Source organism: Macaca mulatta, chromosome 15, assembly GCF_049350105.2.
Source record: "Macaca mulatta isolate MMU2019108-1 chromosome 15, T2T-MMU8v2.0, whole genome shotgun sequence".
NCBI classification, from domain to species: domain Eukaryota; kingdom Metazoa; phylum Chordata; class Mammalia; order Primates; family Cercopithecidae; genus Macaca; species Macaca mulatta.
Genome location: NC_133420.1, coordinates 24,005,001 through 24,029,511, shown reverse-complemented (window position 1 = coordinate 24,029,511; position 24,511 = coordinate 24,005,001). Strand labels below are relative to the sequence as shown.

The 24,511-nt window shown below is 38.3% G+C and overlaps 1 protein-coding gene across 23 annotated transcripts in view; it reads right to left on the bottom strand.

Annotated features, from left to right (window-relative positions):
* The window catches only part of DENND1A (DENN domain containing 1A), a 544,513-nt gene that overhangs the window by 377,505 nt on the left and 142,497 nt on the right, over positions 1-24,511 (bottom strand). For 18 of the 23 annotated variants that reach the window (XM_077968018.1, XM_015116876.3, XM_077968015.1 and 15 more), the window contains one exon: positions 7,228-7,277. The exons of 3 other annotated variants lie outside the window; for them this stretch is intronic. In XM_077968018.1, coding sequence (XP_077824144.1) covers positions 7,228-7,235 — 8 coding nt within the window. In that variant the 5' untranslated portion in view covers positions 7,236-7,277. Of the gene's footprint in view, positions 1-7,227; positions 7,278-20,686; positions 20,766-24,511 lie in introns of all 23 variants that reach the window. 2 more of the 23 variants (XM_077968017.1, XM_077968022.1) reach the window with 1 other exon arrangement.

Genomic DNA, 24,511 nt, shown 5'->3' with positions numbered 1-24,511 from the left:
GACCACATTTGAAAATCTCCAGAAATGAACCCAGGAGACCAGGGCCAAGACCAGCCTTAGCTATGCTTCTTGTAGCTTCCCGTGCCTAGGTGAATATGGAAAAACAAGTGAGGAAAGCAATGACTATTCAAGCCACAGACCTAAATCTTCATGCTGCCTTTTAAATGCCTATCCGCCATTCAGAGCCTCTCCAGTAGCATTTTCCTTAATCTTGAAGTTGTTTACAGGGCCAGTGCATGAATGTTATGAAGCATGGGGATGGACAGTTTGATTCTAGTCTCCCAGTGAGAAACAAACTTTTACATGTGAGCTTCACTTTAAGTTTCATTACCCATTTTGCAAATTGAGCTACAACTACACTGGGCACTGTAACGAGTGCTGGATATACAACACTGAACAATATAGACAGGACCCCTTGCCTATGTAGGCTTTCTGTCTAGTTAGAGAGAAATAATAAACAAGTATACCACAAAACATACAGCTTGTAATAGCAATATTACAAAATCAAAGAAGGAACAAAGATAGAAGAAAATGGAAGGGAAGGAAAGGCCCTACTGAGATAATGTGGTCAGAGGTAGCTTCTCAGGGATGGCAACAATATTGACCAAAGGATGAAATGGAGCAGCCACTCAAGAAACAGGGCACTGGGTTGTTTCAGGCAGAGAAAAGAGCTAGGCAGAGATTCTGGGGTCTGGAAAGAGCTAGTTATGATCAAGGAACCAAAAGGACAGGAGTCCTGCTAAAGCACAGGAGATAAACGGGGAAGTGGCATCACACAAAGTTGCTAGATAAAGCAAGCTCCAGATCACGCAGAGAGTCCCACAGGTCATGGTAAAGAATTCGGATTTTTTTTTTTTTTTTTTTGGCAGTAGGGGGAGGTAATAGAATGCCATTGAATAATTTTGATCAAGAGAAAAAACTCTGGTTTATAGCTTCAAATATTTGATCGGACATACACAGAGAGCAGTTTGGAAGAAGGTCTAAGTAGGAGTGGAGAAAATAATCTGGAAGCGACTGCAGTAGTCCAGGTGAGACTGGATGGTGGCTTAACTCATGTAGGGAGAGTAGAGATGGAGAGGGATGGATAGTTTAAGCTATAGTTAGCAGATATGAATGACAGGCTTGCAGATGGACTGGGAATTGGGGAGCAAAAAGGCAGAATATTACCATTTGAAGATAGGAAAGACTAACAAGTTTGGGGGAAGATCCAAGAGTTCCATTTGGGATATGTTAAGTCTGAGAAGCCTGTAAAACATCTAAATAGAAATGTCAAGTACAGAGTTGAACACACTAGTTAGGAAATCAGAGGAAACGTTTGGATTGAAGCTATAAATTTGGAAGTCATCTACACACAGATGGTATTTAACACCATGGTAAAGACTGGGATCACTTAGGGAGGGAGTTCAGAGAAACAAAAGAGGATCCAGGACTAATTTATAGGAACACCAATTTAGAAGATGGGTGGAGAAGAGACCAAAGAAAGGAGAATAGCCAGGCAGAACAAACGAGGGAGTGGTCAACTGTATCAAAGATGAAAAGAGGAAAAAACAATGTCTACTGAATTAAGCAATATGGAGATTTTAGATGACCTTGATAAAAACAGCTCTAGTTGAATGACAGAAGCAGAAGACAAGCTGAAGAAGGCTGAGGGATAAGTTGAAGTGTGTAGATAACTCGTTCAAAAAATAGAGAATCAGAAAGCTACTGAGTGGTGGTTATTATTTTTAGGATGAATACCAGAACTTGTTTTTAAGCTGTTGGAAATGATTCAGCAGAGATTTATGATGCAGGACAGAAGAGAAAACATTAAGGCCTGGACCTTACATCAGAATCCCAGACATGTTACTCAGCAGTTACGTGGGCATAGACAAGTTACTGTATTTCTCTGATCTCATTTGTAAATCATCAGAATAATCACCATCACTTTGCAGAGTGGTTTTAGATTAGAGATAATGTATATAAGATAACTAGCATATAGTAGGTACATGACAAAAATGATCATTACTACTGTCATGCAATTATAAAATTCAAGAGATGGAACTGAAGCATTTTGTCCCCCTCTAGTTATTATAGCTTACTGACAATTATCTGTTGTCCATGGAGGGGCACCTAACAGTCACTTCTCCTTTCCTTCAGTGCGTATGAGGCATGGGGCAGGAAAGAAGCTTCATCAAACTACCACATCTCCCAGCCTTTAGTTCCATGAGCCTCAAAGCTTCCTTCTACAAACATACCTTATATCTGCCTAGGCCTCAAGTTTCTCACCTTCTCTGCTGAAAGATCCAAGTGGTGAGAATGACATGGGCCCAAAATATGAGGGGACCAACAGTAAGTGACACACCTTGAGACAGCAGGCAATGCCTACATGCTGGAGAAGCTCACCAGACGATCCTAAGAACAGAGCTCTGTCCATTCCCTCTATATGAGCCTGACAAAGTCAACATGAAGCATAACTGTAGAATTAAAAAGTATCAAAAGCAGAAGGAACAGCAGAGATCGATGGAATCTAATTCCCTCATTTTATCCATGAAGAAATGAAGAACCTCAGGGGAGAAGTCACTTGCCTCACAGCACAGAGCAGGGCAGTGGTAAAACCAAAACTAAAACACAGATCTCCTGGTTGCTGCCCACAACACTCTGTCCACTAAGGCCCAACTGCTTCGTTGTCATCAACTCTGTAGAAAATATTCATGGGGCACAGCTGAACTTATAGTGTAGGCTAAACAAAGGGTCTTCATGGGCCCAGTGGGTTCAGGTTTGGAAAGGAGAGCAGGGTGAATCTGCAGAGGAGAGGTCTGGGAAGATAAGATACTAATGCACTGGTCCTATGTCTGTGTGGGTTTCATTTTCTTCTTTCTCTCAATTTCCTACTTCTCTACAATAAATATATATTGCTTTATTGCTTTTGAAATGAAATCATTTGTTAGGTTACTTATGGATCTTATGGAGGCAGTATGGTAAAACAGGGAAAGTATGGTGGAGTTGGAGGTCAGACAAATGAGGGTTCTGCAAGCAGCTATACCACTAACTGGTAGTGGGACCTTGGGTAGTTATCAAGCCTATCTGAGCCTCTGTTTCCTCCTGTGTGGCATGAGGATAATGGTAACCTTGCAAATTTGTAACCTTTTATTACAGGAACATAGGGCAATGCCTGGCACAAAACAGATACCCAATAAAATGGTAAGTAGCATTTGAGCCACATTTGCATCTGGGGTTACATACTGACCATTAAGTGATGCCTCTGGCCCTGAAAAGATTATTTCATTGCATTTCACTATCGTGTCATTTGTGTGTGCCAGTATAATTTACAGGAAAACGGAATGGTAGCTGACTTTCCGGGTTTGGAAAGAGAATAAACACAAAAATGGAAGAGAATAGCTTTTCCATCATCCAATGCATCTCTCAAGTGCTTTGACTAACTGAAGCTGGTTGTCAGCTATCAAGGGCAAGCAAGTAGCAAACACGATATGGAATGGTACAAGTCTTTTTTTTAAGAGATTACTTTTATTAGTAATAATGAGTTTTTGAGATTGATAGAGGAATGTCAACACTGACACACTTCACTACTCCCTCTCACCAACAGCTTCATATACACTCTAGGGTAGAAATAATTCTGGATTAGGAATAAGAGTACCGGCGCCTTTCCCAGCCCTGTAAATTACATAGTTGTGACCATAAGCAAGCCATTTCACCTCTGTGGATCATGGTTTTCCTTCTATAAAATGAGGAGTTTGAACCAGATGAATTTCAGTTTTAAAATCCTGTGGTCTTGTTCCCACACATTTTCAAGGCCTCCTGTGGCCAGAGCCCAGGTTCTCACAGTCACCCTCTCCCCAGAAGGCTTCATCTGCTCTGGCTGAACAAGCTCTAGGCTCACACGGGGCTTCTCCTCTACTTTGCTCTTCAGTGTTGATGGGGTGTTAGGCTCTCCCTCCCACTTGCCCACTTCTTGCTGTCCTGGCAGACTCAACACAAGTCTCCCCCACCATAAGAAGTTTTCTCTGACCATTTTGGTCTTCTCTAACCTCACTATCCTTTGGGTGGATACTGTTTAAAATGTCTTTATAATAATTCCTGGACTAGACTGGGAGGGCAGGGCTCCAAGTCTGAGACCATTTCCATTATCCCCCATATTACCCAACACAATGGTCTACATTCTGAACCTTCTTTTGCCCTTTTGTAAAAAAGATACCACCATCTAGCTCTAGAGCTTCTAGGAAGAATAAATGAGACAGTGATGTGGCAGCACCCAGCACTTTGACTAGAATCAATAAGGAAATCAAATCCTTGTTTCCTTCCTTTCCTCCCTCTCTATATATTTGGTGACTGGTCTTCCCCACAAGGTGGTCTACTGGGAGATGGAAATCTCTTCCCCACAAGGTATTTGTCTGGGAGATGGAAATCTAGGTTGTGCTAAGAGAACCTTGGCCTAGTCCTGATTTCTCCGCAGCTTAGGATTTTGTTCAAATGAAGATAATGGCACCTGCTCTCATCTCTTATGATAGGAGGATAAAATGAGATAATATATGAGGAAGCACATTCTTTTGAAAAGCTACTGGCTTTATTATTTTTCCTAAGTCCTAGTTTCAAAAAGAAAAATCTTAAAAACAACACACAAGACAGCAAGATGTCAATGTTAACGGGTGATTTGATGATGACTGTGAAAATCCCACTCTTGATATAGACTAGAAATGTCAGCAAGTTTTATGACTGTTCCTTGGGGTAGAAAAGCACAGATACTGAAAAGATCAGGAAGCTTTCTTTTTTGAGCGCAATCACCTGGGGCATTACTTGTTTCCCAGGCTGGCATATTTTCTAAGTCAAACAATATCATAAACACATCTAGGGGGCTTTGTGGGCCTCAGAATCTGGGGATATCCATTTGACAGTGCTAATTGCAAACTAATAAAAAAAATTAAGACATTGAAACCTTTATATTTCTTATATATGAACTTTATTCGTTATTATTTTCTCTTCTGTATTAAAGTATACCAAGGTTAGAGGTAAGGGAACAGAAAGAAAATATATAGTCCCAAAATAAAATGATTTTTTGGTATCAATAAAAGTTATCAACACCCATAGGGTATATAATATAATACAATGTAAGAAAGAACTATTGTACAGGGTAATGAATGAAATATCCAAAAAGAAACATTTCTGTCCTCAAATCCTTTTGTAAAAAAGAAAAGAAAAAGGAACATGATTAGGGGAACATAATCTGGAGAGAAGGATTCTGGAAGAAAAATATATTTCTAACAACAACAAAAAGGCATCAGATATTTTTGGTAACAAAAAAGATTTTAGAATTATCACTTAAGAACTCTGCTTGTCTTCCACTTCAGAATGTAATCACCCAGACAGGTAGGTAAGAAGAAGTGTGTGTGTGGTATAAGTCTGAGAAAAAGAAATTTGAGTGTGTGTGTGTGTGTATGCACACACACACCTGCACATGTGCGTTGGTGGGGAAGACAGAGGTTTAATCTCTATGCATTTCTTCTAATATTAGTTGACAAAGTCAATTAAGAAACTCCTATCCAAAACAAATCACCACTCTAACAACAAGCCATGTAAAAATGTATTCTCTTATTTTTCTTTGTTAAACACCTAACTACATTTATAAAACATTTCAGCTTTATTACTTTTTATAAATATGTCTTTGTCATAATTTGTCATACATTTTATAAGTAGCTGGAGGAGATTTCAAGCATTGCTAATTCATACATATAAATGTGAAGTTTGCATTAAATATCTCTAAACAAAACCTACTTCCTTGGTATTTTTAGGAGGAATAGGCTAAAGAAGAGACAAGTGGACCCTCATTACAAAGACTGACCCTCTTAGAATTAAGGCTATTCTTTTTTGAGCATCAACCTGCTACTAAAACATTCCTGGTACCAGGATTTACAAGGTCTGAGTCTGGAAATACTACAATGGTTGATTGGCTTAAGAAAAAATAAAATGTTAGAACCAGGGAGAGCAGTGATTAAAAGTGGCTGGCAACATTCCAGAGTTGCTTTTTAGTACCTTTTAAACTCCTTTGGCTACCAATTCTCATCTCATACCATTTTTAGGTTTATGCCAAATAAACCAGGACAGTGGTATTACAACGTATAGAAAAGATGCAAACATCATACTACCCACATAGACTCTAAATCACTGAAATCTTAAAGGCTTTGCCTTGTTTGGGTACACTAAAATACATGATAGAATCTTCCTGAAGATAAGCACAAATTTTACAGCTTTCTTGGACCATATTACGGCATTTCTTACTTACAATGTTATTTTCTATAACCTTTCTGTCAATAAAAGTGGATTTTTTAAGATGTAATGTATGTACAGTTTCACAGTTCAAATTTCCATTGAGAGAAAACTGAAGAGACAACAATTAAGTGGGCAAATAAATGAATGTAAAAAAATAATGCTTCAACTGTAATGAAAAAGAGTAGATTTTTTTGAAAATAAAATAATTGTCATTTTATTAATATAGTTAATACATTAGTTTTATAAAGTAAAAAAAACAAAGCTCTTCTAAAATTCTTATCATTAACCAGTGGCTCGTTAAAAAGAAAAAAAAAACCCTTAGACTATTTTAATTGTCTTAGAGTTATTATATTTGTACCTACCTAAGAAACAGTTTACCACAATGTAAATACCAAGGAAATGTTTAGGTGGTTTTGTACTTTCTAATCTCAAAATCTATAGAAAATTCTGCTTTCCCCAGAGATACCATTCTTAGCCACCTAAACAAAATATAAAACACTATTTAGCAATATTTCCTGCTGAATACCTTTAAACAAGATAGGGCTAGGCTGATTTAAATTATAAGTTGAAGTCTAGGAAAAACAAAGTCTATATAATACAAAACTTTGGAATCAAATAATATTACTTGTTTAAGCCAAATATATTCATATTTAAATAACAATTAAAGAGCACCAGATTAAATACCAACCATTCTTAATCACAGTTTAAGTCTGATAACCAAAATTAAAAATTTAATGCCATACAAAATACATCTCACAAACTAACCAACGCAAAGCTCTAAGCTTTAAACTTTTTGATAGTGTCAATAAAAACCCCAGGAAGGGAGAATATTGCAACTCTCCTTGGAACACAGGTATCTTAAATCATGGTTAAACAGACAGAATGTTAAGAATGGTATGGTTTTTATTTTCTATAGCAGGTTTATTGACACTTTTTTTCTAGTAAGGTTTGAAAATCTGACACTACCTGTCCATATAGAAGGGGAAACAAAACTTGGTCAAAGTCTGTAGAACTTCCTGTGGAGAGAAAGAGAGATAATTTATACATCTAATGGGACCAATAAATCTAACATTAACCACAGCACACAATCTAGGAACTTTACCCTAAAGAAAGAGGAGACAGATGAAGAAATATGGGCTTTATCAATTACATGGGAGGAGTACCAGGCAGTCAATCATGAGAAATAATAAACATGATCAAACTTCATTAAAAATGAAAAATTAATCAAGAATCACACATGGGCAAGCAGCAGGAGCCATGCAGGAAAGCTCTGAAGGGAGGGAGGCGGTTGGGTTGCTGAGTGTTAACACCCCTCCAGGGAACATCTCCAGCCTGACCATATGGATCAGAGTGAATAACACCGAGCCACATGGGTTTGGCCTGGCAGGGCCGCTGTTGCTGGCACCGTTTTTGCCTGTTACCTAGGAACAGAGGGGGCCGGGATTAGACAACGCTTCCCAACATCAATAGGCCAAATCACAGCAGAATGGAAAGCCAACTTGAAGATAATTGTCCCTGAACAATGTCAGCTACATTTTTTAGAGTTTAAAACTTCATTTACTAACTTTACAAAGAAGTTGCCATTTTGGGCATACATTTATTTTGGAACCAAACTGTAACAATTTTAAGTATATACTATTCTTATTGAAATATCACCATAATTGAACATACTCACCTGATTTTAATTTACTAAAATCTAAAGCAAACTACCAGTTTAAATGTCTTTTTTTTAAAAAAAATACATATATAGGTACATAAAGCCAAGCACAGTATTCAGGATTAGGGTACACAAAGTAAGGTGACAACAACTTATTCATAAAAGACATTACCACAGAAAAAGACAGTACATGACACACAATAAACAGTGGTGTGTGACTTTCCCTAGAAGACACATTTCATATGTATAGCACATATACACATAGCTAACCACATAGACAGGTAGTTAGTTATCATTTCCTTCATAGAATTTTCCTTAGTTTGACTTAATTTAACTGCAGACTTGGACAGCCCACGGTTGGTGCTTATCATAAGTTCATAGACCAATGTTATAAATTTTAAAAAAGTATTCCTTTCATGCATTTGATTTGCTTTTTAACTATTTAAAATCCCAACTTCAAGACAAAATGAAGAACACATTTTTCAGTCATTGAGAAGCTGGTTCAAATTAAAACAAACCTGCCCATTGCAAACCCTAATCCAAGTGATAAATTAAAGATCAGTTTACAAATGTAGCACTTTTCTAACCAATAATAATGAATTATCAATGCTAACTGAATTGATGCTTCTCGCTTCATTTATTTTTAAAACCAGTTCTATCATTCAAGAAATAAACCACATCAATCTAATAACCCACTCAATGAAGCAGAAAGCACATTGACTTGCTCTGCCAGAGCATGTTCCGCCTACATAATTCAATTGAGCATATCCTATTTTTTAATATCATCTTGGACTGGTACTATGTATATCACACCACTGCTAAGGCATGCCATGAAATAAAGTAACAAATGAATAGGAAACTAAGAAGTGAAAAAGAGTGGATGAGAAGACCTCAGCATATTCTAAGAAACATTACCTATATATTAGTTAATTTTATAATGTGGCATTCAGGCATATATACTGTTTATAAACTAATCATGCTTAAACTGCAATAGGTAATACAGAATCGGAACAAAGGCAATTTTTCAGTGCATAATGTTATTATCAGGCAAAGATAGGAAAAGAGATCACATAAAACATTTAACGCCTGCAGTGCTAATTATGAAGTATAGTATAATTCACATACACAAAACCCTTATGATTTACACAGACACAAATTCCTTACAAATTTCCTCCCACTTCAAGTTTTGAATAGTAACAGAAAGCATCTCTTAATTTCAGTATATAAAATAGCCATTCTTTAAAACTCAGTATTCAGTGCTCACTCATTGCCAACATCGGCTACAAAGACAGCTATCCTTTACCCCTCAAAAGTTACAGGTGCAGAAAGCACTTCTCTACTCTATGCTGGAGTTGCACTGGCAAAAGGCCTCAAAGATTTTTGAAAGAAAGGACCCCCATGGCTATGAGAAGGCATTGTGCTCTACAGCAGAGTCAAAGGAATCTAATATGCCCAACTTATTACTCACTACAATATAGAAACTTCTTACTTAATGTCAAGAGTAATAACCAACCTTGAACTTGTCTGTCAGATAATATGAGAACAAATATCAAAATACCCAGTGTAGGCTGAGTGTAACCACCCACCAGCTTTCCTTTTTACCCAAGCAAACAGCAATAAATCTAATTAAGCAATGGGGCGGGGGGAGGGGAGGAAGAAAGGGAATATAGGCAATGTAGGCACATGTTGGTACATTACAATATGTTCCTTCATGTTTGTGATATTACAAGAGCTTGATATTCCAATTTAAGTCAAACAAGATGGTGGTGTGCCGTCAGAAGAAAAAACAAAAATGAGCATCTACTCTGTGTTCGGCATAGTCACATATTATCGCAATTGGAACTGAGATATCTACTTCTTAATTTGGGAAGGGGAGGACAGGAAGAAGCAGGGAAAAACAAGCAATGTTCTCTGTAAATAAAAACTGCAATAAACCAATTTAATAAACCAATTACATAAACGCATTTTCTTAATACTGATGTTTTCCTTACACATAAACATTCATGCCTTACCCTCTTTTCCCAAAGAAAAATACAATTATTCGAATACGAAAAGTACCACTCTCCGAGAGAGGGGGCTTTAAAATCCTGATTTAAATATATTTTGAGCACCACATTCATGGCAGTGTCCCAGTCTTTCAGTATTAACTTTATTGGGACAACAGTCATTAACCAGGTACCAACTGCTTTTTCTCTCTAGAACTTGTGTCTTTGGCTAGGGCACTTTCTTTAAAGATGGTAATTTTCTTGTTCTCGTTCCCGTTTCTCTTGCCTACACAAGCTCTTTTAGACAACCAGCGTCGGTGCAACTTCAACTACTGCCACATAAATCGGATCTTGGGGATGCAGCACAGCTGATGAAATGTAAATGACCTCATTGCTAAGGCAGGGGGTGGGGAGGACTGCATGCCAGCTCTACAGATCAATTCCCAAGTTTATATTTTCACAAATCTTTTTATGTACAGTTTGATTTTTTAACATTTTAATGAGCAAAAAAAGTGAATCCATAGTAGCCAGTCACCACAGTTAAAGTGCAGGGCATGAACTAGATCCCAGGAGGAAACCAGTCCACCATGTCACCACTGGCTTTAGGACATTCGCCACCTGGTTCCATGTCCCCAGGTTCCAACTCTTTTCATAATCAAAACACTGCTGACATTATAAACCCCAGACGGGTTTTCTAAAATCCCTCCCAATCAATATATCCAACACATAACTTATTGGAGACAACACTGAGCTCATTGATTAAGGTGAGTTCAGTAGCAAAGTTTTCAAAATAAATGAGACAAGAATACAGCATTCAACCCCTTTGTGTCACCAGACAATTTATGAAATAGGCAATTTCCAAAAGGGCTTTTCTTCCTAACAAAATATATGATACTTCATGTGGGAAGAAATAAGAGCAGAGGGGGCAGGGAGGAAGTGTGTTAGAGAGGCAGTTGCACAAATCTTTCAGTTATGCATACATGAAGAAGCAGATTGCATAGTGCAGTAGAAAAGTAACATCTACAAAACTCTGCCCACAAGAGATACCAAGCCTCAGAGTATGAACCAAAATATGAAATTAACACACCTAACGCTGGATACACTTGCAAATGAAATTCAGAAATGAACTCGAGATTCATTTCAGTCTACTTTGGATTCACTTCATCCAATTCTAATTCTCATCTGGTCAGAAAGCCTGAATTTACTCCAATCTGGAGAAATTAGATTACATTCCGTTGATACTGAGCCTAAGAACGCAGTACAGTTTTAAATGTATAATATTATCCATTATAGAATCCTATCTGGAAGCAAAACCTCGAAGACCAAATTCAATGAAGTTAACTGGGATTATTAATGAGAAGGCTAGACTAATTCACCCTGACCTTGGGGTGCTAGGTAGGGGACTATAGGAAATCCTGCAACGACCAACATTCCAGATGTCAAATACTTTGTTTTCATTGCTTCACTGAAACCTATAAACAAAAATTAGTTTTATTTGGCAGATGAAAACACAGACATACACACCCCATAAATAAATGCCATCTGAAAGATAAAAGTGCAGGGTGATTATAGTGTCCACTGGAGTTACAGAACGTAGGGAGATGAGACATATTCACAATAGTTCAAAGGGAAAAACATGTGTGCAGGAAAACATTTAAATAAAGAGAAGAGATAGCTTGAAAAATGAATGTATTTTAAAATATGTAAAGCCACAATTAGCCTCTTTGTGGCTTGCTGAAAGCCGATATAGCAGTTGATAATTTACCTTTGTCCAAAAACAAGAGTGAAAGAGGAAGGGGAAGGGAAACCGTGGGAGAACATTTCCTGGGTTTCTTATATCTAATTTATTTGTTCATTTCAAAATGTAGGTGTGTGATGAAAAGATCAGTGGAGCTCAAATTCCTAAAATACTCCCTATGTTTAATTTTTTTTTAATACCATAAGGGAAATGCTGACCCTCTAAGTCCTGCAATTGGGAGCAGTGCCACTTACTTGAAAGAAAAGCCTCTGATTGATGATCTTAAAACTCAAGTTGAAAGTTAAAAACAGAACACATGCAAAATCCAAACATACAAAAAAGCTAACAGAATTTCTACCTTAAGCCATTTCAAGTTAAAACCAGGGGCTCCCAGTGAAAGCTCACAAAGGTGTTAAATGCTTATGATTAAGAAGGGTAAAGCAGTTGTTCTTGGAAGCTTAATTAGCACCAAGTTCAAGAATGTTGATCAGAAGTTTCCTAAATGTGAACACAGGAAATAAAATTTTTCTCCTTCACTATAAGTGTCAAATTAAATCTAAGACCCATAGCATAATTACAACCAAATTTTTATTTTTTTCCAGTGGGAAAAAGAAGCCTGGAATAAGGGGTTTTACAGAAAGGCCTTTCAACACCCAAACATAAAAGCCAGGTCAAATTTCTAACAAAGCTGCTCAAATGCTACAGAGTCTGCTTCCTTTCTTTGGTACATTTCAATATTTACCCCTAGTTTACTTTTTATAAACTTCAGTTAATTCTGAGTCATACACATGTTATAATTATGCAATTTGTGTAATACCTAATATGTAGTATCAGTGTTGTAATTCAAAGATAAAATTATAATAAATTCATCATACTCTATAAACAAGTATCATATAAACTGTATATCTAAATTATCAAGGACATTAAGTGCAGAAGAACGCTTTCAACAGTAAAAGAGACCCCTCTGAAACCACTTTTAAGTATACATCTTCATGTCCTTTGAAGTCTGAAGCAAAAATAATCTTATTTTCAAAACTTTTTAACAAAATTACTTTATCCTTTTGCATGTTCTTCAAACTTATCTAAAACAAAGTTATTCCATAATCATGATATTATATAACATCCTCTATTTCAAGATTCCCTTTTATTAATTTTAAATCTTACACAAAGTGGTTGAAAATGAGAGAGCTATATTTATAAGGTCAGCATGAAATGCCAATAAAATTCTTCACACATGCTACAATTCAAATACTGTACTTCCAAAATGAACAAATGATTTGGTTATGAGCTCTTACAATTAGCATTCAGTGACATCAGAACTCAGTGGTAATTCCTTGGACTTAATATGATTACTCTAAAATATTTTCTCTTGCTCATTTCCTTAAGCATTTTAATTCCTGTTATCTGAACATTTATGTTATCAATATTTCCGAAAGGAAGAGGGGAAGAGGGGACACAAGTCAGAACATACCAAAGGAACAGGGGTCCCAACAGTAAAACTGCAAACATGATTTCACTGAAGAGGCAACCTGCCCTTAGGAAGATATTATTTTAAAAGAAAAGGAAAAAAAAAAAAAGAGCACTGATAGAAATACTATTTTGTAAGCATATTAAAAGCTGTCAGCTTTTAAATATTTTAAATGCACACAAAAATGTGCACAGATGGGCAACTTTTCTGCTCACATTAGTCTAGAGAAAAATCTTTCATTATCAAGCTCAAAGTCCTTGAATTTTTTAAACTTAATTGTGCCTCTATTTCTTAGAATTCACACCCCAAGGCCAAAGCTTTCCTGCCACCAGTCCTTCAAATCTGACTTGGACATTACACGGGAGGAGGCTCCAAGCCTCCCTGAGGTCTCACTCCTTTTACAACACACGAAAAAGCAGTCGATAATGGGCCCATGCTGAATTCACTGCTCTCCACGTCTCCTCTTGGGACACAAGCCTAGCAGATGTGATAAAAACTGTGTCAGAGAAGTGGCTCTAGTTTGTGCCTTAATGACAACTTAAACCTCTAAACCAACACAACCAAAGGACTAACAGAACTGGCTGTTACCTCTCTCTCCTGCCAATCTTCAAATATCTCTGAACTAAATTAGCACCTCTACCCACAACTTCCCCTGCCACCCCACAAAATCCATTCTAATTTTAAAAGATAAATGAATTCAGCAAACACCCGTCGGTGGCATAAGTGTCTGGGTGCTGTGTGTGTGTGTGTCCTATAATTAAGCCCTAACACATATTTCATGTAGTTTATATTTTCTCAAGGTATGATTGAGCATTCAGATATCTTAAAGCACTGCCTGGTAAATTCCCTCTGATCACCACCCCGGTAACCGTATTAACGCATACAACTGGTAGAGTTACAGTTTCCAAAAAGTACCTGAAGGTCTAAAAATTATTTTTAAATATGTTCAAACCTAGGGAAGAAAAGTGATACACTGAGTTAATGAAACATTCTAATTATTAAAATTTATACAGGAGAATTTTTTAAACCATGGGTGGCTATACTTTTAACTTGTAAGACTGCTTTGTCTTACCTAATGATATGGTACCAAAAAATAGATTTAAATGTGTACTTCTGATAACATTTTCTAAATTCTATAATTCAGCCTTCAGATGATAGGTCTTTTTACTCAGAATCTTGAAAGCCTATTCAGTCACAATTGCATACCCACTTAATCAGCAATCATTGTTCTGGGATGCAGGACTTTGTTGTCAAGACAAGCACCAAAACCTTAAAAAAAATTTTTTTTCAGAACTGGCATAAGAAAAAAGTGATCTTTGTCAGACAAGGACAAATTTATGCAAATCTTTTATAAACATTCACAAACATTTATTTAGCTTTTGAAATGTTGGCCTCATTTGAGAGCATGAAAATGAGGGGGAAGTAGGAAAACGCAAAGGACAGCTTAGAAGCTGGCACGCTACATAAATATTCAGAAGGAAGATTATAGGATTCATGTTAGGCTGTCTTAGGCTTCTCCAAAGTCCACACAGAATAGCAAAGAACAAAACTAACGAGAAGTACAGCAGATGTTAGACAATGCATCAGCCTCTTTTCCTCTCTCACTTGGCTATACTTGGACGCTTTTATATTTTCTTTCAATATGGTTAGGTCATTCAAGGATTCTCCTATAGACTCTGTATTGTGGCTACAGATCTATAAGCTGAAAGTCTGTCAGCTTTCCAAAAGTTTCCAATGAAAAGGCATTATGCAAATTCTACCTCTCTTACCCTCTTTCAGGGGGGAAAAAGGCCTCCAGTATGCAGTCATCGGAGTATTGGAAGCCCCAGCCTTCATTTCTGTATAGCTGTGTTTGCCTCAGGGCCACGCTGCTTGTTTTGACAGTGGATCCCCCTAGATAGTTGGGATTAGTCGAGCTTGTTTAGATAAACTTGAAATCAAGGCCTTCTCTAGGTAGACAGCTAGATGTAGCTACCGAGTTTCCAGCTGCCTCTTCCTTTCATCCCAAAACAACTGCAGATTCACAGTAGCTATCACAGCCACAGGCTATGTCACATACATAAGTACAAAATTAAAGGCTGCTAAAAGAAGCCTTTGTAAGTCTTAGTGCTAAAATAAGGAATCTGTACTGCTTGGTTTATACAAATTATTCTAGCACTACCAGTATGGAACTGAAATCATCAGTTAACAAGGCATATTAATCAAGGTTCCTGGCTTCTTCTGATAGACAGGATCATAGTTTGGTAATATACCTAACCTTCTGCTTATTAGCTCTTATATGAGAATAATAGCCTAAAATGTTGAAAAGGAAATAATAGGCTTTATTTACCCAATGGCAGGGAATGTTAGACACCGTCAACAAACACTGTGAACAGAATATGAAAATCAAAATGTAAATATCAAATCTGCTTTTGAGAGAGAATTATTTAGCAATTGATTAGACACTCTCACTAAACAGTCATCTGTTTAGTGCTACAGAACTGTTTGAAATCAACTTTTATTTCCTACAACTTGCAGATTCTGATAGAAAGAACAGGAAGATATAAGGAGGATAAGGAGGATTCAAGACTGAAAAAAAATTACACTCAGAACAGATTGATGACATTTCATTACAAAGACAGAAGGAGGTGATATGAAACACTACTGAAATAAATAAATTACATAATTCAAAAAGTTTTCTAACATCTAACACTCAGGGTCTTAATTTTTTGCAAGTAGAAAAAAAAAGTCTCTTCAGAAGACCAGCAAAATACAATAAAATAACACAATCTCACATATATATTTGATTTTACTTTGCATATCTTGCTGCAACATACAGATTCTAGTGTTTACCTGAGGCTGCCTCAGACAAATTAAACACAACAATGGTACCAGAATACGTTCAGACACTTTACAGAACTATTCTGAAACATCATACAGTATAGAAGTTCTTTTACAATGCATCTGACTGTACTGTCAAATCATACAAGGCAGTCTTTCAATCAAGTCTGCATTTCACCACCAAAAATGTGTTCTCATGATTCAACAGGTAAGTCACTCTTTAAAATTGTTAAGACATTCAAGACGTTCTGGAATTGAAGTCATCAGTTTGAGCTTATCCTATGAAATTTTGGATTCCTTTCATGTGCAACTTATAACCTAAGGAAGGAGCCGGCAAACTTTTCTCAAAAGGGCCAGATTGTAAATATTTTAGGCTTTGCGGGCCACTTATGGTCTCTGTCACGTGTTCTTGTTTGTTTTTCCTTTACAAGGATAAAAAACCATCCTACCTCACAGGCCATACAAAATCCAGCCCCAGGCAGGATGTGACCAGCTGGCTGTAGGCTGTAGTCTGCCAAACCCCATCTAGAGTGTTAAGGAGCCTGGCCACACCACATAACCCAAACAAACTCACCAACACCCAAAAACCCAAATTCAGAAATCCTAAAAGGTAAAATGCCAATGCCAGTCATGTTGGTTCTCTGGTAATTCAACAATTCACAAGTGATTGTTGGCCAAATGACCAAATGCCTACTGCACACAAATGTGCTATTTAAAAAAATGTTTAAAGTACAAATAATTAAAAATAAAACATGTTTCCACCACCCAGAATTCACAACTGTTTTGTGGCATAGACTCTTCATAGAGACAATTCTTCGATCAATATAGTTCATTTCTATAGGTAAGGTCCATGTGTTTTCTTGACAGACAAATGAATTCATGCTCTATGGATAATGGAGAGCTCTTCAATTTGAGATTTGTTTGGCTTAGAATATTTTTAAAGCAATATTGAAAGAGCAGAAAGCCTCTTCTGGTGCTCTACTCCCCACTTACTCAAAACACATTACTTGTCCAATGACGTTGCGTTAGATGAAGACTACAGGAGGGCCTCCTCCTGCCTCTCTCACTGCTCTATTTCTGGGCCCCTTCTCAACTCCTTTCCAGGACTTTTTCTTTCTCCTTCTCTCTCCGCATCCTCCTCTATTAGCAGTTTACCTACACCTTTGTTTCAATTATCAGCACAAGGTAAATGACTCTCAAATTCAAGTGTTCACTTCTGAACTACCTCTCCAGCTCCAGGTTCCTATTCTTTTTTGTTTTGTTTTGTAAAATACAAAACAAAACGGGGTCTCACTGTGTTGCTCAGGCTGGAGGGAAGTGGTGCAATCTTGGCTCGCTGCAACCTCTGCCTCCTGGACTCAAGCAATCCTCTCACCTCAGCCTCCTGAGTAGCTGAGACCACAGGTGCGCACCACCACGCTCAGCTAATTTTTGTATTTTTGGTAGAGATGGGGTTTTGCCGTGTTGCTCAGGCTGGCCTAGAACTCCTGAACTCAAGTAATTCACCCACTTGTGTTCCTTGGCACATTCAAGGAACTGAAAAGCAGCCTGGCATGCTGGAACAGAGGAGACTGGACAAGTTGGTAGGGGCCAAATCATGGATTAGATCCTTTCACATTCCACTTGCATGAGACCTTTTTTTTTTTTTTTTTGAGATGGAATCTTGCTCTGTCGCCCAGGCTGGAGTGCAGTGGCGAGATCTCAGCTCACTGCAACCCAGGGTTCAAGCGATTCTCCTGCCTCAGCCTCCTGAGTAGCTGGGATTACAGGCGCCCCCCACCACGCCAGCTAATTTTTGTATTTTTAGTAGAGATATGGTTTCACTATGTTGGCCAGGCTGGTCTCGAACTCCTGACGTCAAGTGATCTGCCTGCCTCAGCGTCCCAAAGTGCTGGGATTACAGGTGTGAGCCACCATGCCCAGCCTTGCACGAGACTTTCTAACCTTCCGTCTACCTCACATGTTCCAGACCCCAGGAGGACTTAGAGGCTATTCTCAGTGAGCTTCTCGCCTCTCCCAAGTCGACACCCTGTAATCCTGTCCTGTGTCTATCATTCCTATCATCAAATTGACCATTACCTCTAGACTGAGTTAAGAATGATGGGGGTTACACCCATTGCCAGTGTTCCCCAGAGTATCTGGCACAAAGGAAACATCCAGTGAATGACAGTGCTGAAAAAAATGATTGGATGATAGTCTGGATTAAGAAGGGAAGAAATAGCATTGACTGAGCACTTACTATTGCCATGCACTGTGCTAAAGTCTACATGCCTCCTTGTTTAATCCTCATAGGAAGCAGTGAGACCACATGGGCCAAAGCAAAGACTTGAACTGATCAGAGATCAAACTTTAATATTTATTTTTGACATTGAAAATGAAAGGAATAGGGAAGCCTATTAAAGTTTGTATAAATGTAATATCACATTTTTGTCAAAGCTTTACCATTTTGCCTAATAACATGAATTATATATATAAAGTATCTATATTGACCTATAGGAGTTTCTTCTGATTGTGGAACTAACCTATTTAGACTCTATTTTGTTCTTCATCTACCAATGGTTATCTTTTCTTGGGGCGGCTGTGGGTGGGGGGGTTACGTGACAAGTGGAAAGGGACTGATAAAGCAAATACTATGTGTTAGGTCTTGCTAGAAGTGTTACATACTCAGAGATCCTATCACTAATTTTATGCAGACATCATCCTCCTATGGATGGAATGCATCTTATAAACTAAGTAAAATTAGTTTCAGGTAGACTGGTGAAGTAACTTGCCTACCTCTCTACTAAAGGATGGAGATTGAGAATCTTGATTAGCATTCCGTCTCCAGGGTCACAAGCATTCACACAGCTAAGATTTTGTGCAGTACTAGCCCTCTATGTTGAATGCAGATAAAGCCTTTCTCCAACCTCACTTCCAACTGCAGGAGTAGAGTGAAATGCTTGTGCTGTTCTGTTGAAGGGCCTTAGGGTAGGGTAACCTCACCTACCAGTTTGCCCAGGACATCCCAGTTATGCCCATGATTTCTGTGTAGTCACTGTGCTCCCTTTCAGTCTCAAAAGTATCCTGGATTGGATACTATGGTCACCAGAATCTTAGAGGGAAAACCATGGCTTGTCTGGAGGGCAACAAAACAATAAACAGTTGCTTCATCTGCCTTGTGATGAGAAATTGGGGAGTGGTGCTAGAATAGTGAGGTTTTATCACTCGATTTCAGGCTCTTTATATACAGGAAGGACTTACCTACATTCTGGGACGTAGATACAATATCAGACATCATCAATCACACAGAAGCATCAAACTTCTTTTTCCTCATACTATATCAGAAAACATTTATTAAACTAGATGAATTCATAATGTATTGTGTATACATTATGGCTACTTTTGCTGCCAATTCTACAAAGTTAGTATTATTAATACTTTTTCTTTTTTTTCTTTTTTTTTTTTTTGAGAAGGAGTCTCACTTTGTCGCCCAGGCTGGATTGCAGTGGCCGGATCTCGACTCACTGCAAGCTCCGCCTTCCGGGTTCCCGCCATTCTCCTGCCTCAGCCTCCCAAGTAGCTGGGACTATAGGCGCCGCCACCTCGCCCCGCTAGTTTTTTGTATTTTTTAGTAGAGACGGGGTTTCACCGTGTTAGCCAGGATGGTCTCGATCTCCTGACCTCGTGATCCGCCCGTCTCGGCCTCCCAAAGTGCTGGGATTACAGGCTTGAGCCACCGCGCCCGGCCAATACTTTTTCATTTTACGGATGAAAAAGATGAAGCCAAAAAATGTAGTCTTTGCCCGAAGTGTCTTATCTAAAGTCGTATCTCATATAACATGGGGATATTTGCCTCTTAACTTTTCTTTGAGTTAAACATTAAAAAAAAAAAAAAAAAGCCGGGCACGGTGACTCATGCCTATAATCCCAGCACTCCAGGAGTCCAAGGTGGGTGGATCACCTGAGGTCAGGAGTTCCACACCGTCTGGGCAACATGGCAAAACCCTCTCTCTACTAAAAATACAAAAATTAGCCAGGTGTGGTGACACATGCCTGTAGTCCCAGCTACTCAGGAGGATGAGGCAGAAGAATCGCTTGAACCTGGGAGACAGAGGTTGCAGTTAGCCAAGATCGTACCACTATACATTAGCCCGGGGGACCGAGTAAGACTCTGTCTAAAAATAATAATAATAATAAAAATAAAAATTTAATATTTTAAGGGATGGGGATATTTCTTAAGACATAAGTAATACACGAATAATAAAAAGTATTTCTAGCTGCCATTAAATCTGTTTATTGTAAACAGATACATTCTAAAAATGCAAAACTATTTCTCAATTTGCCAGAGGTTTAGATCACCAGAAATGGTAAGTATCTGGCAGGTTCGAAAAGTGCTCTGATAAAAAATGTTCTCAAGACTTTACAAGTTATACCTCTAAAACTAGATACTACACAAAGAGGCACCATGTCCGATATACACTCAAATATGAGAATCATAAATACATCTGGTTAAGCCTCTCTAGGTAAGATGAGATTTAATAAAGGTATGTCTTGGTTTGTCCTACCTAGCTTACATTCTGAGCCCAAAGATTACAGTGTGAGGACTATTCAGTCACTTATCATACATTAAATACTTGGCCTCCTAACAGCCATGCACAGTACCAGGTCCTAGAGATCTGGACACGAAGCCGGCAAGAATCTCTGACTTACTGCCTGGAAAGGGAGAGAGGACAGGTAAACAAGTATAAAGTGTTTTAGGTTTTCTGATAGGAACCTACCTGGGGGGTGTAAAAGATTCCTCAAAGAGGTGGCATTTGAACTGACTTTTGAAAAACGAATTAGTATCTTCTAGACAACCTAGACAAGAATATGCCAAGGATAAAAGCACTGTGAAACAACATTATATCACACAATTTATGTAAATAATCTTTGATAAGTTCAATTTTTAAGAGATTCTCATTTTACAAACACCTTTTCATTTCTACCTACCAACCCCCATCTGCTACACACACACACACACACATACATACACACACACACACACACACACACACACACACATTAAGACCCACGGTCTGGGCTTCATGTTCTACCACATTTGAAATCTGAAACTTACCGAAGTTATATAGTTGAAAATTATAATAATCAGAGGAATCTTTACTGTACTGTATATGAGTATTTAAAAAATGAAAGCTACCGCAGTAATACAAAATACTACATACAATCAAAAGGGCTCATTTACAAGGACAGTGGTCCCATTACTAAATTTCTGAAGTTTTGAACATGGGAATCTCAACATACAGATTTCACAACTGGAATAAAATACATAAAAAGTAATTATCTGAAACCCCTTCATCACCATTTAAAGAGTTTTTATATTTTCAGTACATTTTAGAACATAAATATTCAGGAATTGTTTCTGATTAAATCTCTTCTTCCTTGACAAAATATTTCCTTTTGTGACTTCTCTAAATTTTGTTCTGAAACAGTGGGTTTAGAAAGGGAGGCATTTCCAGAATCCCTCCTGGGATCATCAGTCTGAAATTCTAGAGGCAACGGTTACCATACACAACCCTAACACCTGACAAAAGCACCAAAACCGCGTTATTTTGCTGCCTTACTTAAATCAATGCCCAGTAATAGGAGAGACGACATAATTATTGGTTATGATTTGGTGTCAGGTGTTATTCTAAGCACTTCACACATTTTAAATCATGACACCCTCCCAGCTATCCTACAAAGTAGTTACTATGACTATCTCTACTTTCTAGATGAGGAAATCAAGTCCCCAAGTGTAAATGGCAGAGCCAGCATTCAGACCCTAGCAGTCTTGCTCCTAAGTCCAAGCTCTTAATCACCACAATCATTCCTCTGCACTCTCCTTTCTGGAATCTTAACTCTTTAGCAATTACATCTGTGTATCACATACCTCATGTTGTTCACTGAGTCTCCAATCTGTCCTAGCTGCTCAAAGGGTCCCTAACATTGGCCATAGCCATTTCTACATTTGAAGTGTTCACAGATTCGCAAAGACACAGACATACAAGCAAGACAATGTAGGAGTGGCTGCTCCAATTGCTGCCTAAGAGCTGAGGCTGAAGTGACTAATTCCATCAGGGCAAGTTTCACAGAGAAGGTGATACAAGGTGTATAAACAGAAGTATACTGCGGTAGGAGTTGCAGGACAACAAGGATAAAAATATTCCAACCAAAAGCCAGTTTGGACAAAAAATATACAGGACAGGAAAAGCCAAGCAAGCTGGGAAATGAGGAGGTATCCTATATCTGGGCTGTAAGGGGAGGAGTTAGGAAGTAAGACTAGAGGCTGGGTCAAAGTCAGACTGTGACCAGCCTTAAATCGAAGTTAAGAGATTTGGAGTTGATCTTTAAGGCACCAGGGAACCATCAACAGTTTTGACTAAAGAGAATTTACGTGATTTGATTTAGGTTTTAGAAAGTCATCTCCAGCCATGTTAGAGAGGGTGGTGATTGTAGGGTCACTGGGTTGTAGACCATTAGGAAGAGTCCATGTGAGAGAAGCTTTGAGTGTGAATGCAGAGGGAAACAGATGAATAGGACAGACTAGAGGGCAGTTTAGGAAGAATAATGAACAGGACTTGTAGGTGCATCCAAGGAGCAACCAGGACTGATTCTATGAGGCTAAGAGAAAACAGAGACTGTAGCTCTCAAAAGCAGACATGGTCCATTTAGTTATAATCATAGCATAACTTACTAGAAACAAGACCATCCAATAGTACTCACAGACAAAATTTAGTGGGGCTTTTTGGGATCCAGAATAAACCCAAGAGAACATTCTCGTAAGAATGTGTAAGTAAGGATTGCATAATTACCATTTCCTGGAGTCAGATTCAAATAAGTAGTAGTACAACATAGCTGTATAGCTTGGCGTGCTTTCAGAAAGAATGGCTCAAAAAGAATTTGTCTTTTTAATGAGTTCCTTCTACATAACTGTAACAGCTGGGGAGTGACCAAATTGGGAAGAAATCTTCAACTTAAAAGAAGAGCCTGAAGTCAGAAAATGTCTCAATTTTTCAATTGAGTTTGGCTAAATGTTTAAGGTTGAAATATATTTTCATTAAGATGTCAGTTCAACCCCATCCCATTCTTAAATTCACCCTTCTCTGGAAATGGAGAAAAACTCAGCATATGGATATTACAGAATAGTATCTCTTAAATACAAAGTAGTTTTTCTGAGGCTGAGCATGGTAGTTCACACCCATAATCCCAGCACTTTGGAAGGCAGAGGGAAGAGGATTGCTTAAGGCCAGGAGTTCAAGATCAGCCTGGGCAACATAGTTAAGACCCCTGTCTCTAAAAAAAAAAAAAAAATTTTAATTAGGCAGCATGGTGGTACACACCCTGAGGTCCCAGTTACTTGGGAGGCTGAGGCAGGAGAATTGCCTGAGACCAGTCCAGATGTTTGAGGATACAGTGAGCTATGATCACACCACTGCACTCCAGCCTGGGCAACAGACTGAGACGAGACCCCAGCTCTAAAACACAAAACTAAACAAAAAGTGTTTTTTCTTCAGCAAACACTTTACAAAAGCACCTTGACATTTGTCCAAGGTGATATATTTTACTAGTAACAACATGGGGAAAAATAAGAGGCAACCTGTGATAGACTATTTTTTTTTTTACCCATCTATGAACCTATACTTAGAAAACATTTAAACTAGCCAATTGTCAACAATGGGACACTTTTAAACACATACAAAGAAGCAGATATTTAAGCTGGGATGTATTTCTACATCTGCAATCTATCAATGAACCTTAGAAATCTGTAATGCAGTCCTTCAGAATAGCTACATTTGGTGGCATTCACGAATACTGATATCCACTTCAAGAAACCTGCTTCAGCAGAGCACGCTGTGGCTATCATGCTAACAATCAGCTCTTAGGCTGAAGGGTCTAAAGGGATTGAGAGTTTATAACTGTGGATGGGAAAATTACATTTCCACCTACATTTCCAGACTGCCAAGTTACTAAGAAATATGGAAAGTGAGCTTTTTGGGCAAGAGGTTGAAAAACCCATGAATCAACAGTGACTCTTAGAAAAGCACACATCTGGCCAGGCATTGTGGCTTACACCTGAAATCTTAGCACTTCAGGAGGCCAAGGTGTGAGGATCATCTGAGGTCAGGAGATGGAGACCAGCCTGGCCAACATGATGAAACCCCATCTCTACTAAAAATATAAAAATTAGCCAGGTGTGTTGGCACATACTTGTAATTCCAGCTACTTAGGAGGCTGAGACATAAGAATTGCTTGAACCTAGGAGGTGGAGGTTGCAGTGAGCCAAGATTGTGCCATTGCACTCCAGCCTAGGCAACAGAGCAAGACTGTCTTGAAAAAACAAAAAAGAAAAAGAAAGAAAAAAGAAATGTGCACATCTAAAACAAGCCTAAAAGATAACCTTTAAGGGCAGCTCCAAGACTTTCCACTTGCTTCTCTATACCATTTAAGTCTACTAACTTCTATGGCTTCATGTGACAGAGAACAAGAAACTGCAGGAATGTGATCATGGCAGCACCACCACCCAGTGGTTCTAGTTTTCAGAGACATTCCCACTTTCAAGCGTT